Source organism: Callorhinchus milii, unplaced genomic scaffold (assembly GCF_018977255.1).
Source record: "Callorhinchus milii isolate IMCB2004 unplaced genomic scaffold, IMCB_Cmil_1.0 Scaffold19, whole genome shotgun sequence".
Taxonomy (NCBI): Eukaryota; Metazoa; Chordata; class Chondrichthyes; order Chimaeriformes; family Callorhinchidae; genus Callorhinchus; species Callorhinchus milii.
This window is the reverse complement of record NW_024704760.1, coordinates 3,612,100-3,633,934: the sequence shown is the minus strand read 5'-3', so window position 1 is coordinate 3,633,934 and position 21,835 is coordinate 3,612,100. Positions and strand designations below refer to the sequence as shown.

At 44.4% G+C, this 21,835-nt stretch overlaps 1 protein-coding gene across 1 annotated transcript in view; it reads left to right on the top strand.

Annotated features, from left to right (window-relative positions):
- LOC103182525 (plexin-A2) overlaps positions 1-21,835 on the top strand; it is a 192,229-nt gene that overhangs the window by 160,020 nt on the left and 10,374 nt on the right. The window contains 9 exon segments of the mRNA XM_007899589.2: positions 1,204-1,438; positions 3,237-3,379; positions 4,680-4,948; positions 15,740-15,806; positions 16,440-16,586; positions 16,966-17,125; positions 17,542-17,645; positions 20,218-20,317; positions 21,007-21,197. Coding sequence (XP_007897780.2) covers positions 1,204-1,438; positions 3,237-3,379; positions 4,680-4,948; positions 15,740-15,806; positions 16,440-16,586; positions 16,966-17,125; positions 17,542-17,645; positions 20,218-20,317; positions 21,007-21,197 — 1,416 coding nt within the window.

Sequence of the window (21,835 nt, the reverse complement as noted above, 5' to 3'; positions counted from 1 at the left end):
AGAGAACAGACTTGTCAGTATATTATGCAAAAGAGGTTTTGCTTAAGCTCGCTCCCCATAAAAGTTAGCTTCCCTAATAGCCATCCTCATTTGCTTAATGCCTCTCTCCTTGCTGCAGTAATTTTACTCTCTCAACACTCCGAGCATCCAAAGCAACATTCCCATCAAATACCAGCGAGTTTGATTTAGTGTCTGTGCTGTACATGAGAGTTTTCAGCGCTGAATGGCTCATACAAGTTGGAAAAAACATCAATCAGATGATTGCAAGGAAGTGGAACAGGTTCCCTGAGGGTAAACTTTTATCACGGGAAGAACCAAATGATTCTTTATCGGAGAGATTCTCTCCTTGTTGTATATTCAAATGCGCAATAATCCACAGTAAACGTAAAATAACCGGTAGGCTGCACGTATTTTATAAACATATACAAATCGGCATGCCTGGAGATTGTAATTAGAATGCATTGCTCAGTTATCACAAGAACCTGAGCAACGATTAGATACGCTGGAGCTCTTAAGTCTTCAGAGGAGAACTTGTAGAGGTGCGTAAGATTTTAAATCGGATTGAAAAAAATAAACTCAGAACACGTTAGGTTGCACCAAGACAATAGTACACCAGGACATAGGTTTAAGAATAATAATTTGATATAACGCCTTATCACGTCTTCGAGACGTCTCAAAGCGCTTCACAGAATATACTGCAAAGCGAATTTAACTGTGCATTTTGTGGGCGGAACACGGCGGCCAATTGCGCACAGCGGTGTCCCCACAAACAGCCGTGGATCGAAGTGACCAATTTATTATTATTTTTTCTTAAAAAAACTTTTTTAAAGAAATTGTTATCCCCGGAAAAGCGATCCGCCAATCGACTAGAGTTGTAAAGGCCAGTCTCTGTGGGGTAGGACAGGACAGTTGATGCAAAATTCTCCCTGATGTTGCATAAAGGAATAAAGCTGAACTGACTGGTGCAAGTGACAGAAGCTTTTCTGAGACTAATGTTGAACTAGAATCAGGGAGCTGGACCCAACATCTAACATAGTGAGTCTTTGATACTGACATTGGATGCCAAAGTGGAAAGCTCTTCAGCTGCCCAGCACTGTAACCCCTCATGTTGTTGAAGTCACACACACAAAAGAAATCGAAGAAAGTATTTCTCCGCTGAGCTGATGGGTTTGAGTTGACCTTTGGGTGCAATGTCCTTTGCAGGTGATGGTGGGCGGAGTGCAGTTCTCGCCCGGAGTGGTCCACATCATGTCTGACAGCCTGCTCACCCTCCCGGCCATCGTCAGCATCGCAGCTGGAGGGGGTCTTCTGCTTGTCATCGTGATCATCGTGCTGATCGCCTACAAGCGGAAATCCAGGGAGAACGACCTGACCCTCAAACGGCTCCAGATGCAGATGGACAACCTGGAATCGCGTGTGGCTTTGGAGTGCAAGGAAGGTAGGAACCAAATTTTGTTCCCCAAGTGTCTTAGACCATACAAAGGCATCGCATTGACCTACAGTTGACTTCCAGATCTAATAAGCTGTGCTCAACTGGATGCCACGTTTCTCCCACAAAATAAAGAGTCAATTCACTTTACGGTCTATTCTGTGAAGCGCCTTGAGACGTCACGAAGGCGTGATAAGGCGCTATATCAAACACAAGGATTATTATCATTACATTTACTTTCTGTGCTTGCAATGGGAGGGTTAATAAGCATGTTAGACCCCCATCGAGTGTGGTGTGAATCCTAGCTTTGACTGACAAGCAAAAAAGTCGTCTAATGGCACGCTTTTACGGAGAGGACAGAAGCAGACTGGACAAACCGTGGCTAAAAGCATCTCGGTCGTGGTCAGTATTGGTCTTAAAAGCATTTTGCTTCCAAATTGCTCCGAAGCCTAAATTTTAAGCAGAGCGGTAGCGCTAACATTACGAAAACGTATCTTTACGTTTAATGGAGTGGGTGGGGGAGAGGAGATCTAAACTATCAATTGAAAACGAGCCTTTGCCATCCGTAAGAGACGACCGATCTTGTTTGCTGAAAACAGCAAAAAAAATAAAATTTCATACATTTTACACAAAGAACACATGCCGGGAGCGGAGCGGGAGGGATAGCGGGACGCGAGTCAAATGGGCTCCAGACTGAGTCAATGGCAGTTTGATGTTTGTTGGGACAATTAAGAGCCAAGAGTGCAACATGCAGCAGATGTTTCTTTCACGTTGTCCTGGCCCAGGGGGAAACACAGAGGTAGTCTTTGCTGCAGTAACGTGATTGATTGGCAAAGCGAAACAAAGGGAATTAATACAATGCTGCCTGGAATATCAGAGCGATGCGAGCACGGGATTCGATTAGATCAGGGCACAGTCCCTGTCTGGAGGGTTTCACGATTTCCCGAGGATCGTTTTGCAAATCAGAATAATTGGCAACCGGTTGCTATTACGATGCCCCCTTTTCTGTTGCTCCGCTCGGGCTTGTTTGCGTTGCCCGGCAGTGTTTGTAAAATGATCCAGGTTGTGCCTTCGGGCCTGGAATCCAGGTACTTGTTTTTGCGATGGTGGCAGGACTTCTGACTCAAAAGCAGCAGTGTTTTACACCGTGCTGATGTAATGTACGGTGTGCTCGATATCCGGGATAAAGTCTCAAAGTTGCAGTTGGTTCGAGCGGAGCTGAACTGGAGCTGAGCTGTGGAAACCTTGAAGAGGAACAAAACGTGGCTTTGCGCGTGTTGTGCCAGTTTACCCCAATAAATCTGCCCTTAAAACTCCACTCTTATTGTTTTTATACAATAACTATGTTGTTTTTGCAGTAAAATCCTGCAAGGTGCTTTGAGCCGTCTCAACAACGTGGTAAAACATTATACGAAACCGCGTGGAATAGTGTATTTATCACAGTATACTGCAATTAAAAAAGCGATGGAGAGAATACCATACACTGAGTGTATTAATTTGCCTACACACACCCAGTCGCTTCATCTCATAGCAAAATCCTATAAAGTGCTTTGAGGCATCTCGGCGGCATAATAAGGCATCATATGAAACTCCATGGAACATTATATTTATAACAATATACCGCAATTAAATCAGTGCGGCACAAACGATACGTTTGCATTCCTTTCAATAAAATATGGCATCTGCTTTCATGGGAAACGTTTTCTGTAATATTTTATGTCTTTTTAATAATAAGCAAAGGAGCTCGGGTTGAGTGAGGAACTATTGTACTCACACTGTGATTCTCGCTGTGTTTTTGTTGCGATAGCATTTGCGGAGCTCCAGACGGACATCAATGAACTAACCAGCGATTTGGACCGAGCTGGAATCCCATATCTTGATTACAGGACGTACGCAATGAGGGTTCTGTTCCCAGGCATTGAAGACCACCCTGTTCTAAGGGAGCTGGAGGTAGGGTGCAACAACAACAACAACAAATTACATCTACGCAGCACCTTTCACGTCGGGCAGACGTCCCAAGACGCTGGACGGTCAGGGATTGGGACCTGAGCTGGGGTTTGGGATCAGAAGGGGTGGAGGGCGGCGAGAGTTGGGGGTGGGAGGGTGACCGAAGGTGCGAGCGAAGGAGAGGGTCTTGAGACGTGCCTTGAAGGAGGCAAGGGAGCAAGGCGGAAGGGGGCTGTGGGATGGAGTTCCAAAGGGTGGGGGCAGAGAGGCTGAAAGCCCAACCGCCGATGGTGGGGCGGGCTGGGCTGGTCGGGGATGTGGAGAAAGCCGGAGCCCGATGAGCAGAGGGAGCAGACAGATCGATATTGAGAAAAAACAACACTTAACTCCTGCAATAGTTGGAAGCGATTCAAGTTGTAAATTTTAAATGTGCTGAAGCATTCAGAGATTTCCATTTCTAATTCATTGCAACGCCGGATGAAATCACAGGAATTACAGAGTGGGAGGAGGCCTTTTAGCCTATCAAGTCTATGCTGGCATTCGCTCCACCACTGGAGCTGTCATCTTTAATCCCAGTTCCCTGCTTTTTATTTCTACACCCTTTCACAATGTTACTTTTCAAATATTCATCCAACTCCTTTCTAAATGCTTTTGCGGTTCAGCTTCAAAAGCCGCTTAGAGAACCCTACGTGCTTACTATCCATGTACCAAGCAGTGAGAATAATCTTTCATCATTTAGCCTCGCAAAAACCTTTCAGAACTTTGCAAACTAGTGTTAGGTCCCCTCTCAACTTTATGTGTTCCAAACAAATTGTTAGAACGCCAATTCAGTGTCAACGTGAAACTTTGTTGCCCTGGCATTTTGGCGCTCAGAGGCGCTATCCTGCATTGAGAAACTATTTCCTCTGGTGGCGGAATCCAGAACAAGGGTGCGTAGTCTTAAAATTGGAACTAGGCCATTTAGGAGTGAAACCAGGAAGTATTTTTTCACACAAAAGGTAGTGGAAATCTGGAACTCTCTTCCCCCCCCCCACCCAAAAGGATGTGGATGCTGGAACCAGTCAAATTTTAAGGATTGGGGTTTTTTTTTTAGATTTTTATTAGGTCAGAGTGTCAAGGAATATGGGGCAAAGGCAGTATTTGGAGTTGAGGTACAGATCAGCCATGATCTAATAGAATGGCAGAACAGACTCGAAGGGTTGAACGGTCTAATCCTGTTCCTATGTTGAAGGGCATTATATAATAAACAAAATTGTTGTTGCTGTATCTTCCGAGTCTCTCACCCCGTCCCGTTGTCTCCTAGGTTCCTGGAAATGGGCAGCAGAACGTGGAGAAAGCTCTGAAACTCTTTGCACAGCTCATTAACAACAAGGTTTTCTTGCTGACCTTCATCCGGACACTGGAATTGCAGCGTAGCTTCTCCATGAGGGACCGAGGCAACGTGGCGTCCTTAATCATGACCGCCCTGCAGGGCAAGCTGGAGTACGCCACTGACGTTCTGAAGCAACTACTCTCTGACCTGATTGAGAAAAACCTTGAGAGCAAGAACCATCCCAAGCTGTTACTCCGCAGGTAAGTGGCAGAGACAGGGAGAAAAGGACACATTTATCTCTAAGGGACATGTTGCACAATTACATTTTACATTGTTCTGTTTTATAGTGCAATGAGAGAGAAGGTAGATTCACTGCTCAGCAACTGGATTTAAATCCAACTGGGACACAATCTGTAATCTGCGTGAAATGTGCTCGCTAGCTGTTGGTTGGAGACTTGCTTCTTGTTTGAAACAGTGTACAATTCTGGTTAACATACCACAAAAAGGCACTGTATGACAAACGAGAGAGCACAATGATAGATTTAATAAGATGTTACCAGGAATGAGTGGATGCAGTACAACTAACTAGAAGGACTGAACTGATTTTTTTTTCCCCCTGGAGATGAGATGCTATTGAGAGGTGACCTGGTGGAGGTGTTTACGATTATGAAGCGGTATTTATTTATTATTTGCAAATGCATTAAGCTCTACAGGAGTTTTAGGAAAATAGCCCAATCTCGTTCAGAACAACGGTAGCAGACAAGGGAATTAGCAGCTGGTGACCCATCAGTACGAATGTATTATCTGCCTATCACGTTGAGGTACAGATCAGCCCTGATCTAATAAAATGGTGGAACAGTCTCGAGGGGCTGAATGGCCTTCTCCTGTTACAGTACTAATAATAATCCTTGCATTTGATATAGCACCTTATCACGTCGTCGAGACGTCTCAAAGTGCTTCACAGGGTATACTGTAAAGTGTAGTAACTGTGTGCCTTGTGGGCAAAATGCGGCAGCCAATTCTGCACAGCAGTGTTCCACAAACAGTCAACAGTCAACAGCTACCAAATTATTATCGTTTTGAAGAGATTATTACCCCCAGAAAGTGATCCACCAATCGACTAATAGGCGGGTTCCTACTTACTGCTCGGCAAACAGAGGCACCTGTGTGTGGGTGGAGTGTCTCTATGAGTGATTCACCCTGTGTTGTGTTGCATTGTTTGTGGTGCTAAGAAAACAGACTCAAACTATGGCTGAGGAATCTAAACACTCACACTGACAGATACCAACTGTATAGCTCAGTGGTACTCGCTGAAGAATCTCTGCCACCCACTCGGGCTCTTACTTTTCTGGACGGTGACGAGGACGAGACAAGGAACATGAAGGATTTTTACTTCCCCTCGTGAAATGACACATTTCCGATTAATAATTGAACCCTACGAGCGGATAGAAGCATTCTCCGTTTCTTTTCTGGCTTTCAACATTACTTTATAATGTCTAGCGCCAGACACCTGTTTTGGCAGATGTGCGGTTGGTACGGTGTCGTTGATTGATGCCGTGAGCCACAATGAAAACTCAGCTTCCGAAGGGTTGACAAGATAAGTCTGTGTGCTTTATATCAGAGAGTTGAGCCCAAGTTCTCAGTCAGTGTTACTCATTAGATCCTCTTATATGTAATGCAATGTAAGTGATCCTTTTTTTTCTTTCATCACACGTTACTCAGTGTTGAACTGAGCGAATAACACGGGGAAATTTGAACTCAACTTCCTCACTGCTATTTTGTCTCCCAAGTCGATCCAGTCTCTGGAGGTAACTAGCGATGCACAATGAATGGCCAGATATTCCCTGAATTTGGACCTGCCAAGGTCACGTCAGGACTCATTTAGCATCACCAGACTCCAGGCCTTACAGTTGCAGCAGACATGTTGACTGTGACATTGGTGAAGAAATTCATACAATTTAGAGTGTGCGCATCAGGCCATTGTCATACAGTAAACCTCACATAAGTCGTATAATAATAATCCTTGCATTTGATATAGCGCTTTTCACGTCGGGAGGACGTCCCAAAGCGCTTTCACGGAACAGACTGTAAAGTGAATTGACTGTATATTTGTGGGCGAACGCGGCAGCCAATTGCGCACAGCAATGTCCCACAAACAGTCATAGATTGAAAATGACCAATTTATTATTGTTTTTGTTTTTTTTGGAGGGATTATTATTAGGCTCTGTGTGGAGTAAGGAAACTTGCCCAAGGTTTCGCCCTCTGCCTGGAATTGAACTCAGGTCTCTCGCTTGCAAAGAGAGTGCTCTAACCACTGAGCTACAGGACTCCACGTATCTATTAGGACCCTACATTTAATATGACTCGTGCAAAGTACGAGTTACGTCAGACTTGCATAGAATATAAACTCTTGAATAAATGGAAATGGAATGGAAAAACGGACGGGACTTGGGCAGATGTACGACTTGGGCGATTATACGATTTTATACAGGTCAGACTTGTGCGAGTTTTACTGTACAATAATCCATGAATGCAGAGCACATTGGTGTCCTTTCCTCAGCTCGGGGTAGCCTTCGAAGTCAAGTGCTTCGAACTCCTATGTTTTTCCCCCACAAAACAACCAATTGTCAATTGACTTTCCAGTATTTTCTATGAAGCGCTTTGAGACCCAATAAGGCGCTATATTAAAGGCAAGGATTATTATTATTTATTATTATTATAAGTGAAGTTACTGCCTACAAATTGCAGAGAAGCGGTGTTGGAGGTTAAAGCTGCATGGCTAATTTAGCAATGGAGAGAAGATGGCTGTGACAGAACATCAGGTAAAGAGTAGCGCTGAAGTCTTTTGGGAACTGAAATGGTTTCACCTCTGAGTGTCGTGTCAGGATCACTGGGATTGCATTATCCCAGGTAACCATGGACACCAGTTTCTCTCCTGTCTGTAAGTGACAGACTGGAGAACAGGCTCCAACACCCCTGGTGGAAGCCTACGCGCTAAGTGGAATGGGTTACAGCGATGGTTTAAAAGCATGCATCGCCTTTTTCAAGACCGTTCTTGCCTCCTATCTGAGCTTCTGGGCCCGTCTTATTCAGGGAGTGAGTTCTTAAAACGCCAGTCCATCCGCTGAATTGCCCATTAAACAGGAATAATAATAATGATGATGATGATAATAATAATCCTCGCATTTGATATCGCGCCTTATCACGTCTTCGAGACGTCTCAAAGCGCTTCGTAGGATATATTGTACAGTGAGTTGACTGTACATTTTGTCGGTGAATAGGAACTCTTGCCTTATGAAGCAGCGCAAATTTGAATCTAGTCGCACGGATGAAGCCCAGCGGGGAGAAACGAGAAGGGATAAGAAAACCTCTAATGTTAGAAACTTGCAATAAAATTGCCAGCAACCCGTAGTTGGCGAAAAGGTTAACAACCAGTGCTGATGATTGACCTCGTCGGGCACAAGTCTGTCCAGACTGATGCCCCTGAGCTGAGTTGATGTCACTTGATTTGACTTGAAACCGCACCCCCACCCACCCATTGCGCTGAATCTCGACCAGAACCAAATGTGTAACTCAGTGCAATTGCATCGCTACGCAACTGGCAGGCAAATGTTAAACCATCAGTTATTTTCTTTCGTTTTGCTTACTCCAGAGGGAAACTGTAATACATTCTTTGTCCTCCCCCCACCAAAGAGACAATTGAGTTTCAACTCCAGTAGATTTCCTGAGTGTGACCGATTGCAGTCGCTGCGCACGCACACACGGATTGGTGGTGAAATTTGCAGCGTCTCATTTCGCTGTGTTCGATGTGATGGTTACCGTATCACATCGACCGTGTTTGAAACTCCACAGATTTCACACCCACGCACACACATGCACGTACACATTGCAAGAGCCCTCACCTCGCAAACGAGAGACTTGGGTTCGATTCCCGCCAGGGCGAAACCTTGGACAAGTTTCCTTACTCCACGCGCCTGATAATAAACCTTCAAGGCAAAAAAAAGCAATAATAAATTGGTCACTCCAATCCACGACTGTTTGTGGGGACGCTGCTGTACGCAATTGGCTGCCGAGTTTCGCCCACAAATATACAGTCAGTTCACTTTACAGTCTATTCTGTGAAGCACTTTGAGCCGTGTCGAAGACATGATAAGATGCTATATCAAACGCAAGGATTATTATTATACATTACGGCTGGAAATAGGCACTTTGAGTTGTTGAGGAGAAGTTGAGAACCTTCCCAGCAGCGAGGAGAAGACTGAGGTGTAAGATGTTACAGACGTATTCAAGACAATATCGATCGCAGATAAATTGGGTCCCATTTATGCGTTCAACCCGGTCACCAAAACGAGAGCAAAGGGGACACAAATTCAAGCTCAGAAGAGAGAAGGTGAATAGACCATTCAGATTTAATTACTTTACACAGAAAGTGTTAAATGGACTTCCCAGGCAAGCAGTGCAGGCAGATTGTGTGAGCAAACGCAGGAGCGAACCAGATAGCTATTTGGCGAATAAATCGATTCAGAGGGGTGAGAGATAAGAGCCGTGCAGGGTTTTTTAATTATTTTTTATTTGTTTGTTTAGCTTAACTTTTGTATCTGGGTCAAACAAAAGCCCCAGTCCTACAAAGTTCCTACTTTCCTTTTCCAAAGAACAGGAACAAGTCGGAAGAAATTATCACAGGGGACCTGCTCCCCCCGAATCTTCTGTAATTCTGGACATTACATACGCTTCACGCTCGACAAATGCAATTTCAGAAAAACGTTAACTGATGAAAAACAGGTTTTCGTTATTTTTCTTAACAGTATAATGGGCTCCTTTACCATTGTGGCACAATGTGCTTCTCATTGTGCATCCCTTTCTTGATTGCTTTCTCTCTCTCTCTCTCTCTCTCTCTTGCTCTCTATCTCTCCCCCCCCCTCTCTCTCTCTCTCCCTCGCACTCTTTTTTTTTAAATTTGGTTTTATGGACAAATCGAATTTTAGATCTTGGAGATGAAGTCACATCGCGATTGAACTTTCTGGCAGTTTGCCATTCTGCTTGGGGTGCAATTGGCTGCCCCGTTCCGCCCACAAAAGACACAGTCACTACACTTTACAGCATATTCCATAAAGTATACAATATACATATATATTGTAAAGTATACAATATACAGTATATATATACACAATGACGTGATAAGGCCCTACACCAAACGCAAGGTTTATTATTATCGATGCTGAAGCCCTGGTTACAATAGTAATATACTTTTAACTTGGATCTCGGCGTTTGTGTTTTAAACAAACACAGTTATATGTTGCTGCCAACATGCCTGTGAAGTGGGAAGCAGATTGTTCCAATACCACTAGAATGTGCCTTTGTGTTTCATCTGGAAACGCTGCAGACTTCTTTTTTTGCTGTCTCCCTGCGGATCTCTTTCTAAGGAGGAGAAATGGGGTGACGTTGAGCACTTACCATGTCGAGGGTTCCCAGCGCAGCTTGTCTTTGTTTCCAGTTCATGGCCACCTTGAAATTGTCAGCGGTCGGGACAGAATCTTGATGGTGGAGAAAACTAACCTCATTGCAAAAATCAACCTTTCTGAGCTGCCCTGTGTGCGAGACCAACCACCACGACTTGTGTTTATACGACGCCCTTCACGTAGGGTAACGTCTTGGAGCGCTTTACAGCGGAGAGGGAACAAGAGGCCTCTATGGCTTTCAGGGGCAGTGTAATACCTTAGCTCTCCTGCACCGTTCCAAAGGCTTGGAAGCAGGTTGGAAGAAGGCAGGGAAGGGGGGTGGGGGTGGCGGCAAACATCTGGATACAACAGTGCTGTCTGGTTAGTATCAAAGTGACACCAAAGGCAGGAGCACAATTAGGAGCTACAATAGCACACACAGCTGTACAGTGTCTGATAACCTCCAGTGGTGTTGGGAGCTATTCAGTTGGAAGCGAAATAGATATTGGATTCGGTCCTTTGAGGAATAGGAGGGAGTTCGGATGGAGCTCTCCTCTGTGCCTTCTTTTATTGAGCAGTACTTCGCTGCATTTCATTCGCAACTCACGTCCTGCAATATTTGCTGGGTTATAAATTTCAGCAATGCGTTGGCCTGATAAAATACCCTTCAGTTCTCAACGCGTTTAAAAGTAAATTCGAGTTGACTGCATTTGAGGTTTTTAATAGAGGGGTTGGTGGCGGTGTTGGGGGAGGGGGGGAATGGGAGGAATGTGGAGGACCCTGAGGTATTGTTAAGAGAGAGTATCAATGGTTCTCCTGCTGGGAAATAGGGGGAGGAAATCTTTTCCAGGGATTAAATACGGAACATCTGAAAATCGTATTCCAAATGAATGTGGATGATGACCGCTTGCGTGGAGGGTGACATTTCTTCGGGAGTCTGCTCTCAAAATATCTTGAGGCATCTGGAAAAGATTTGAAAGCCTCCTGAGGGAGAAAAACATTTGCGAACCACAGACACCACCACTCCCCCGCCACCCTCCCACCAAATGCCCTCCCCCCCCCCCCCCCCGAAAAAAAGGAATTGAGGGCTAGATAAAAATAACAATGTTCCGTCTTATTTCCGCTAATAATGCTGGGCTCCAGTTAAATCAAAACAGAGCGTTACGCCAGGAAAAGCGCTCTCAGACTCCGAAATGTGGGCGGAAATCTTTTTCGACTAGGGGTACAATTTTGTGGTGGGTTTTTTTTTCCCCCAGAAAAAATGTGCTTTCGTTCATTCGTTCATTCATTCGTTCGCGCATGAAAGGCTAGTGCATCGCAGAAAATACAGAGCCATTTCTTTCCAGCCGAGTAAATTCAAAACTGACGCTACTTTGGGGTTGATTCATTCATTTTCCATTAACTCCCCACATCCTCACCCCAACCCCCCCACCCACCCACTCCTGTGTCCAGCAACCAGATGATTGCTCCAGAGCTGTCACTCACACTTGTGTTGCTCAGTGTTGAGTGTCAGCAGTTACGATCGGAAGGAAGGGAAGGACGGTATCAGGTGACTTCTCGTTGCTCACTTCACACCTCCTGCTATTTTCCGTGCTGGCAGTTCTCGACCCGTGACACCTGCCAAGCTGCAGATGTGACAAGATGCCAAAGAGCCTGTATTTACATCTTATACGGTCTACTTCTCTCCCCTCCCCTCCACCCCCAGTGTGGAATCATGTCTCTCTCACGCTCGAGCCTTCCTCCTGGTCACACACTGCCTGCCTGCTCTCCATTTGAGACGGGCAAGTAAGCGAGTTTAGTCCTTAAGCTTCGCTCTATTGACTTGAGGGATTTCAGAACTCCCTGTGTTTTTGCCTCCGTGTCCCAATGGTCAGTGTGTGAAATGTATCCCGATTCCAGGAACAGGAGAAGGCCATTCAGCCCCTCAAGCCTGTTCCGCAATCTATTAGATCATGGCTGAGCTGTACCTCAACTCCAATTACCCACCTTTGCTCCGTACCCCTTGATACCTAACAAAAATCAGTCCACTTCACCTCGATCTGGAACATTTGGTTGGATCCAGCATCCACAGCCTTTTGGGGGAGAGTTCCAGATTCTCATCCGTTCCGGAAGCCGGAAGTCATCCCAGGTTGGAAACTATTCATTACCCTCTGTGTACTGCGTAGGTGGCAGCCTGGCTCAATCAGGAGCACTCTTCCCCTCTGAGGCAAAAGGTTGTGGGTTCAAGCCCCATGTCCGGACGTTCGAGCCCCACGGTCTAGGCTGACACCCTAGCGCAATAATAATATTATTACATGGCTGTTACCACAACTTCCCAGTCCTGATGTCTCTTGAGCATTGTCCCAACACGATTGCAGAGAACGTCAGCTCCAAGCAACTGCTAGGTGGCAGGTCTCAAAGCTCTGGTCAGCTTGAGAGCAGAGACACAACACGACAAGTCTTTACCTGGAAAATCTGGATCTGACTCTTCAACAAGGCAAAAGTTTTCAAAGACGTTTTCTTTTCAACCTTAACCGGATAAGCCAAGTGTTTAATTCCACCCCCACCTGCTTCCCATTGTAATGATTGAAACTTAATTACACGAGATCGCTAATTAGCAACCATTGATTTTATTATATTGATACAAAGCAATGTTTGGCCCGGATTAGGATAACTCGGATGGGCTCGCAAGATTAAACAGAAGGCAGATGACCCAACGTCTGCTTATCCCTCAGGTCTTCTGTACAATCGTTAGGTTTTTATTTAAAGCGCAATTGTTATTTGCTTTAGGATGACAAACTCAGCCAAAGTTTGCTTTCTTGGAAAGAAGACACTGAATTGAGCCTTTTTTCCGTCAGCAAACCATCAATCGGAGAAGTGGTTTTAAGTACCATCCCATCCAAAGCCATTTCCGTTCCCGACTGATGCTGAAATTGCTATTAACAAGAAATTTCAGTGATTGAGAGGAGTGTCACTGCCAGTGATTGCGAAGAGGACCTTCGATCTTCGCTATCCCCTTCCTGGTGTGTCGGTGAGAGGCTTCGGAAGAGATGAAAATAATGGAAACTTATTATTTTCTTTTAAAAAATATCTTATTTTTTTGATACATGGCTGATTTTCTAAAAGATTTTCCAAAACCATTATTAGTGACAGAAGCTGTTTCCCACTGTCAATCCTGCTCATTCCCATCTCTTTCTCCCCCTCTGCCTGTCCTTTTTGACAGTAAGCAGAGCCGAGACCAGCCAGGCTAGAAAAGGTCTTAACTGGACATCTTTAATTGGACATCTCTATGTGTCTCGTATGTCTCTACATCTCTATGTGTCAGCCTGGCTCAGTGGTAGCGCTCTCGCCTCTGAGTCAGAAGATTGTGGGTTCAAACCCCACGTTGGGATTTGGAATCAAGTAGTCTAAGATGACACTCCAAGGCAGTGTTGGGGGGAACGCTGCACCGTTAGAGGTGCCGTCCGTCGTATCAGACATTAAACTGAGGTCCCGTCTGCCTGTTTAGGTGGACGTTAAAGATCCCGAGGCGCTGTTTGAAAAGAGAAGGGAGTTTTCTTTTCAAAACTGTATTGTTTTGTAAAAACATAGATTGGTATTCGGAGAATGAATATTAAATCACGTTTCGAATTGTGTTGGAGAGATAATTCAAGGGACTGCAATTTTCTGTTTTAATCAGCGTTCCCTAATTGCAAGCGACTCTCTCAGCTTGTGTTGACACTCAGAGCAATCCAGAAGAATTTTCTCCACCTCTATCTGCGGAAGGCATTGCCCCAAAGGTCTCGAGATGAGGTGACAGTCTGATATTGTTGATTTTTCTGTCATCTCCACCGGTTGTGCAATTTGCATGCTTGAAATTCTACAAAAAGGCACCTTCTATGCAGAAATAGAATTATGTTTTCATAGATTAACATCTTAATGGAGTTTCAGTCTACTGAATCCCTAGCAGATGTTAATAACCAGAGGTGACAATTTTAACACTGTGCATCATTATCTGTGCTTCTCCACACACTTTGAATATATACATGTCAAGGAGCTCCATTACCAGTCTACAGCACTCGCTGTAGCGTTTCATCATTTTTACATCTATTACTTTCACCAATGGCATCTATATTTTTCTGTATAATATTTTCAACAAAGGTATTATTACATAAATGAGTATTGTAAATGGGAATGGGATTAAAGCTCGGGGGAGCAGGGATGTTAAGACTCTTCCATTTGTTCCTTTCAATACTGAATTTAACTCTGGATCTCTCAGCCTTCGTCCCTCTGCCTTGCCCGCCTTCAGATAGCATCTGAAGACCTTCCTCTTGGACCGTGCTAAGATCATCTCCCGGCTCTCCCCGGCTCGGCGTTGAGCTCCACCACCGTTGAGAGCTCCGAGACGCTACCCACTTAAGGGCGCTATATTAATGCCAGTTGTTGTTGAATATCTCTTGCAACTTTCAGATGCATTCGTATCCTAGGCTACATCACATCTGTCAGAGTAAATAACAGCCATCAGCCATAAAACAGTTGCACTATTCAAAAAGTGTTTTATTCTACGTGACGCTCATTGAGAGCTAAAAGGATTTTAGAGACCGTTTTACAGATACCGGGGATAATTTACGCTGGTTGTCAAAAATAGCTACCTTTTCGCTCAGTCTTCATTCATTGCAAAGGTATAACAAATCTTCCCTATTTCTGGTGATCGAGATGTGTATGCGTTTGTTTCAGGTGATAATCTCTTACCTATTGCCAGCTGCCTTGCCACAGTGTAATGTACCCACTGTGAGGTTTGTGGTAACCCCAGACCACTCTAGTCATTCATCTGAGCACTGACAACACCGGGCTTCTCCAAGCCTGTTTGAGAGTGACGTGCACTCAACATGCGGCTTCCAATTCCCAAATTGCGGATCGACAACAACAGCAATTACATAGCGCCCTGAACACGGGGCAGCGTCTCAGAGCACTTAACAGTGAAACGCCTGACCTGATCTTAGGGACATCGCCCAAGTTTTACACAAGGTCTGTTACACAAAGGTCTAATTAGAGTATGACGCATTTAGCTGTACCTAAATGCGTTTCACCGAGCTAAATTAATTAAATACATTGGATGGAAGGATTTGTAGACAGAAATGGTGATGGAATCCCACTTGAGCACTACGTGGTTAATTATATATTTTCCAATCCCTGGTCCTTTGCCAACCATCCCCACCAGCAAGGGAAGCATCGAGTGTTTGCTTGCTTTCATCTCTTCATGCTGTATTGGTCCTTGATTATTGCACTGTCGAAACATCAACATAATGGCCACATCTGCTGCACTCGGGTTAAGTGGGGTTTGCTCTTAAGTTAGAGAATGCCAGGATATATCTCCAAATATTCTGCCAATGTATCTCGTTTCTACTGAGCATTTGCTGCTCCTGCACACAACCCCGAGTTCCAAGGGTTTGATGTGTTTATTGTCCTCTGTAATGTCTTCCAGTATGTCGCACCATGCACTTTCATGTCCGTGTCTGTTTGAGGTAACGCACCAGAGTGCACAGAATATCCAGGTGGATTTGAATGTTGAAATGGCAGCCACCACTTTGGTTCTTTATCCCTGGATCACGCCGTAATCTCTGAAAGTTTTTATTCTTCCTTTTGCGTTCTCAGGACCGAGTCTGTGGCTGAGAAAATGTTGACTAATTGGTTTGCGTTCCTCCTGCATAAGTTCCTTAAGGTAAAGTATGATAATCTTCAGAGGAGTTTCGCTATGTTTAAACACTGCTTTTTATTTGTTTCGTCAATATAGTTATCTGAATAACATGTATTCATTCGACTTGCCTTCAGATATGTTCTGTTCAGCAAATATTTATTTTTTCGTCTGCAAAAAAGTTCAGTTTTTTAATTAAAACGTCACATCTAAATTCATTGTGTATTTATTTCCCCCAAAAAAAATCTAGCTTAAACTGGAGCCATCTAGCCTTGGCCTCTAAGACCATAGTGGCTTCAAATTTAAGGCCGCACAGAATTGTGGAAAAAGCCTCAAATTCAAAATTTCAATTGGCAAATTTAAAATTCCCAAATTAATTTGGAAGTCAGTTCATTTAAGAAAATCGGCATCCAAAGCAAGAAACTGAATTTAAGGATTGTCACAGGCTAAGACCAGGTGAAATTTCTGGCCTTGGGTCCATTTCTGTTGCACTGCTATGTTACGTGTTCTCGAAGCATGGGAGGCAATGGGTATTTCTGCTGCTTGCAGACTGAGCAGCGGGGCGATATGAAGCATTGATTCTTTGTATGACAAGCTGGATGAGATTTCCAAATGAAATGAACCCTTCTCGTTTTCTTATTCATGCTGTCTTTTTTCCAGGAATGTGCTGGTGAGCCTCTCTTCATGTTGTATTGCGCCATTAAACAGCAGATGGAGAAAGGACCGATTGATGCAATCACAGGAGAGGCACGCTATTCCCTCAGTGAGGATAAACTGATCCGACAACAAACTGAGTATAAAACCCTAGTGAGTTCATCTGTCAAACTCCCAACACTGCTCCGAGAAAGCTGTGTGCACTGAGTGTTCTGAAATAAAATGTTCAGCCACATTGGTTAAAGGGCTAAAGATGCTCGCGTTGATTCATTTTTAATTGAAATCATCATCCACATTGTCTTATGGCAATACCACTGTAAGAGCCTGGATTGGTTTGAGGTTGTCTATATCTTTTTCCCTTTGTATTGCTGGGTTTGAAGGGTGGATAAACTTTATGCCCTCATCTATAAATGCACAAAAATGTCTTTAAAGTTAAAATAGCGAAACTGACCATGTTAACTATATCAGGACTGACCCTCAGTATTTGGATTTCTTAACCCGTTTAACGTGTGTGTTTCTTTTGCTCAAATAGATTCTGAACTGCGTGAATCCAGACAATGAGAATAGTCCTGAGATTCCAGTGAAAGTGCTGAACTGCGACACAATCACCCAGGTCAAAGAGAAAATCCTAGACTCCATCTACAAAAATGTGCCATATTCCCAGCGGCCACGTGCAGTTGATATGGACCTAGGTATGTAATCCCATTGTGATGTTCAGCGCATTTCCCAATTGCTTGTATAAACTTTGTCCCTGCTGGAAGTTTATACAAGTTTATACAAGGAACTTCCAGCTGTAAAACCATTAATGGATACGTAGAATATGTAGTACGTGAAAGTTGTTAATAATAATAATTCTTGCATTTGATACGGCGCCTTATCATGTCGTTGAGACGTCTCAAAGCGCTTCGCAGAATATACCGTAAAGTGAATTGACTGTATATTTTGTGGGCGAAACGCGGCAGCGAGTTGCGTACACCAGTTACTAAAACTTACCATCATTATTTTACTTGTTACCGAAACCACTCTTGAAAGCGAAACTGTTTTCTGCCGAGTTGCGCTGAAATCCGAAGGTTGGGATTGACCATTAACCTGTAGCACATCTCCACAGAGTGGCGTCAGGGGAGAATGGCTCGTGTTGTCCTACAGGACGAAGATATCACCACGAAGATTGAAAACGACTGGAAGCGCTTGAACACTTTGGCACACTATCAGGTAGTGCAGACACACACACACCACACACGCACACCACACGCACACAAGCAACATGACGCTGTGATGATGGGGGAACAACAACAACTTACGTTTATATAGAGCCCTTCACGCGGGGTAGCGTCCTGCAGGGCTTGACAGTGGCGGAGTCTGACCCCCCGAGCCAGGGCGAGAGGGAGAGGGGGGGGGGGGTGGGGGAGACGACTGTAAGCGCGATCAAAAAGGAAGGACTTTAGGCAGGATTTGAAATCGAACGGGTACCAGAAAGGTTAACATCAAATGAAGAGTTGATGAGTTGTCAGTTATTGCGCGGTTTGAGTGGTGGCAGATAATGAAGAGGAGATTTGCAGCAAATTCAAATTAGCGAAAAGCTGACAGCGGTTGACAGAATTAAACCTCCTTCTTTGTCAGCACCGGCTCCCCATCATGTCAGTGAATAGAATGGGATTAGCATTTTCTATTTCCTCGGAGAACAGGATTAATAAAGAAATATTAGATGTGCCTGCTGCTTTGTACACATTATTCATTATAATAGTCAATCAGAAGATTTCACGTGGAACATTTTTTACATTTATTATGTCAAAGTTAATAGTTTATTCTGCTAAAATAAAACGAGGGGAATTTTTTTCTTAGTCCGTCGATGGAGATGAATGCGAAATTGGAATTCCGCGGGATATAAAAGTATACTTTATGATTTTTTTTGTGTCAATTTTTATTAACAGGTTCTTATAAGTACTCCGGCTATTGAGGTTTGAAAGAGTTCCTTGAAATGCTCAGCTGCCTTAGCATGAGATGGCCCATATTCAAGAGTTCCAATTGCCTTTTTATTGAATGTTAACCTCGAAATCAAAGCAACATTAATCCCTTTCAAACTTCGGTCTTTTAATATCCAACATTGGTTATTTTATTTTTAATTCTTTGATGAGTGTGTGTAGGGGAGGTGGGATTGTTTTAGCTTCCAAGCAATGCAATTCTAACCTGTCCAACTTATCTTTGTCGGGGAGTAAGCTTCAGATAACTAGATGCGCTTTGTGACATGATATTGCATATGGTCTATTGCGTGAAACTCTAGTTACATACCGAGCACGGTCGGTAGTTGGATATCCAGTCAGCTTTGAGTAAATGACTTGCTGCTGTAGTGCCTGTCAACACTCCACAAATGCACTGATCTTAACTCAAGCCCTGGGCGGTACTGACCCTTACATATCAATAACCAAGAGGATACTAAAGCCCTCTGACCAGTGCTTTGCAAATGAAGCGAGGTGTCGGTTAATATCAATCCCGGGCAGGGGCGAAACCTTTCGGCAAATTTCCTTACTCCATCACGCCTCTGTTTACCTCGCAATAAGTAGAAACCTGGTTGTTCGTCGATTGGCAAATTGCTTTCCAGGGTTAACAATCCCTCCCCCCAAAAATTGGGCCACTCAATCCATGACTGTTTGTGGGACGTTGCTGTGCGCTAATGGCTGCCGGGTTTCTCCCAAACTCCACAGTCAATCCACTTTATAATACATTCTGCGAAGTGCCTTGAGACATCTCGATGACGTGATAAAGTGCTACATCAAATGCAAGGATTATCATTAATTATTTATTATTAACGCAAGGGCGGGAGCACATCGGTGTCGGCTTGTGCTTCGACCCAGTGAACCTGACGTAAATTACACCTGAGCCAGAAGTTTTTAATGGACAGGAATTCCAAAATCACCAACTGAACCTTTGAGCTTTAACTAGTGGTATTTTCCCACCATCAAAACTCCTAAACGTGACCAGATTGACTTTCAGCCACTTCTGGTTTATGTCGTTGTAAAATGCCAGGTTCAGTGCAGAGCTAATAGTGATTTAAGGGGCAGTCCACTTTCCCCTGAATATATATTATTTCTCAGTTCCTGAACTGGTTCAGATGTTCACTGTTTGAGCCTGTGACTGCCTGGAAGAATGCTACGCGTGCGGCATTTTGTTTTCTTGTAAATTATCAGGGTCGGGGAAAGGAATGGCGCTTTAGTGAACCGCTGAATATTATCAATGGAATTTCCTTTCATTACCGAGTTTTCTCCGCCAGAACGCTCTAGGCATTCTTCAACCTATAAATAACAGTGTCCAATAAAATCTTTAAAAGGACCGACATTACTGATAGTCAGTGGGGGGTGGGAGCGCGAAAGTGTTTCTAATTTTCTTTTTAAAAGGCCCAACATAACAGGAAATATTGCTGTACAAAGAGGACAATTAACGACTGGAATGGGTTGGCAAGGAGGGGCGTTTGAGGCCAGGACGATGGGATTGGTTTAACAAACAAACACAGCTTGATGCTGCGATGGGAGAATGGTAAGGGCGGGTGTACTATGGGAGGTTAAGATCAGGTGAATTGAAGGGACTCCCATCTTGCGATCTTACAATCTCGACACACTGCGGGTGCAGTCGCGTATGACAACTGTTTTTATTTGCTGTGCTTTACCTTTTTTTTCCCCCTCTGTAGTTCCCCACTGGCGCCTGGGTATCAAGAAAGCAACAACCTCGTTGCCAAGAACATTCGGTTTCATCGCCCGCTCTGAATTCAATTCTGCTAATTCCTTCACAGGTGTCCGAGCGCTCAGTCATCGCTCTGGTTCCCAAACAGACCTCGTCTTACAATGTCCCGACCACAACAAGCATGTGTCGGACATCTATCAGCCGCTACGGTAAGTTGAGATGAGCCTGCATTCACCAAAAGGCTTTTTTGTACAACAAGGACCTAGCATAAACCATCTATCGGAGTGAGTACCTTTTACCCCACTCACAATTGCCTAAAATAAATCCTGTGGTATAACTTAACCGGATTCCTTACACAACGAGAACCAAAAAAATACTCCTCGTGAAACTCTTTCCCTTAAATTACGCAAACAGTCGCAACGTGGATTCATTTATTGCGACAATGTGCTGACTCCGCGCTTTTAACGAGCAAACTTATTAATAATTCAAATATTTAAATTCGGCCAAGCGCCTTTTGCGTTGGGAGAACACCTGTAAGCACTTTACGGGATTCACCCGCAAAGCGAAGTGGCTGTGAATTTGTGGGAGAAACCCGGCAACCCAATTGCGCACAGCGACGTCCCACAAACAGCGGTGAAGTAAATGAACAGTCTTAGATGGGTGATTGCAGATTTCTTGGTGATTGGATGAGGAGCAAGAGTGAACAGGGAGTGAGTGGGAGGTGACGACAGCAGCAGAGATAAGTTTTAAGGTAGGATTTAAAGCTCGATAGAGGGAAGGCTGAGGGCTGGAGACCGGGAGTTCCAAAGGATAGGGCTGTTCAAACGCACAGTCAATTTTTTTTTTTTTTTTTGGATTCCCCTTTGCTTGAATGTTTTTTTTTTTGTCTCTCGAATAGATTCCACGTTGCGTTACACCGGGAGCCCTGACAGCCTGCGTTCTCGGGCTCCGATGATCACCCCGGATTTAGAGAGCGGAGTTAAAGTGTGGCACCTGGTGAAGAACCACGATCACGGAGACCAGAAGGAAGGGGACCGCGGCAGCAAGATGGTATCGGAAATCTACCTGACCAGACTGCTGGCAACAAAGGTACCAGATTCTCAAGCCAGTAACCCCACTCGCTGGGCTTTCAATACGAATCGAGGTGGAATAAAAGTGCCACGTTTCGCCCACAAAATATGCAGCAAATTCACTTTATAGTGTATCCCGTGAAGCGCTTTGAGACGTCTCATCGACGCGATAAGCCGCTACATCAAATGCAAGGATTATTATTATCGCTCTTACTGACGGGATGCGCTCCAATTAGCACAAGAGTCAACTTACAATATATAATAATCACATTAAACCAGTAATGATCCTTACATTTGATATGATGCCGATAGGTTGATGTAGTTTGGCTCAAAACGCTTCACAGGACACACTGTAAAGTCAAGTGTAGTGACTGTGTGTTCTGCGGGCAAACGTGGCGGCCGATTCCGCACAGCAACTTGTTGAGACTCGCTGTATACCGGACTCCAGTGTGCGGGAGGGAACTGGAGAGAGGCTGAAACGAATTGAGTTGCAGGCGTCTGTCCCCGAGCTCACGGAATACGGGTTTAACTCAGGAACGAAAAGCCGATCGTTTTTCCTCCCTCCCTATCTCAGTTAGGGCTTTTAAGTCACACCCTGGTAGAAATCACCCCTCTCAGCGCCCAGGTTTAAGACTTCACCCTACGGGCTTGACCGGA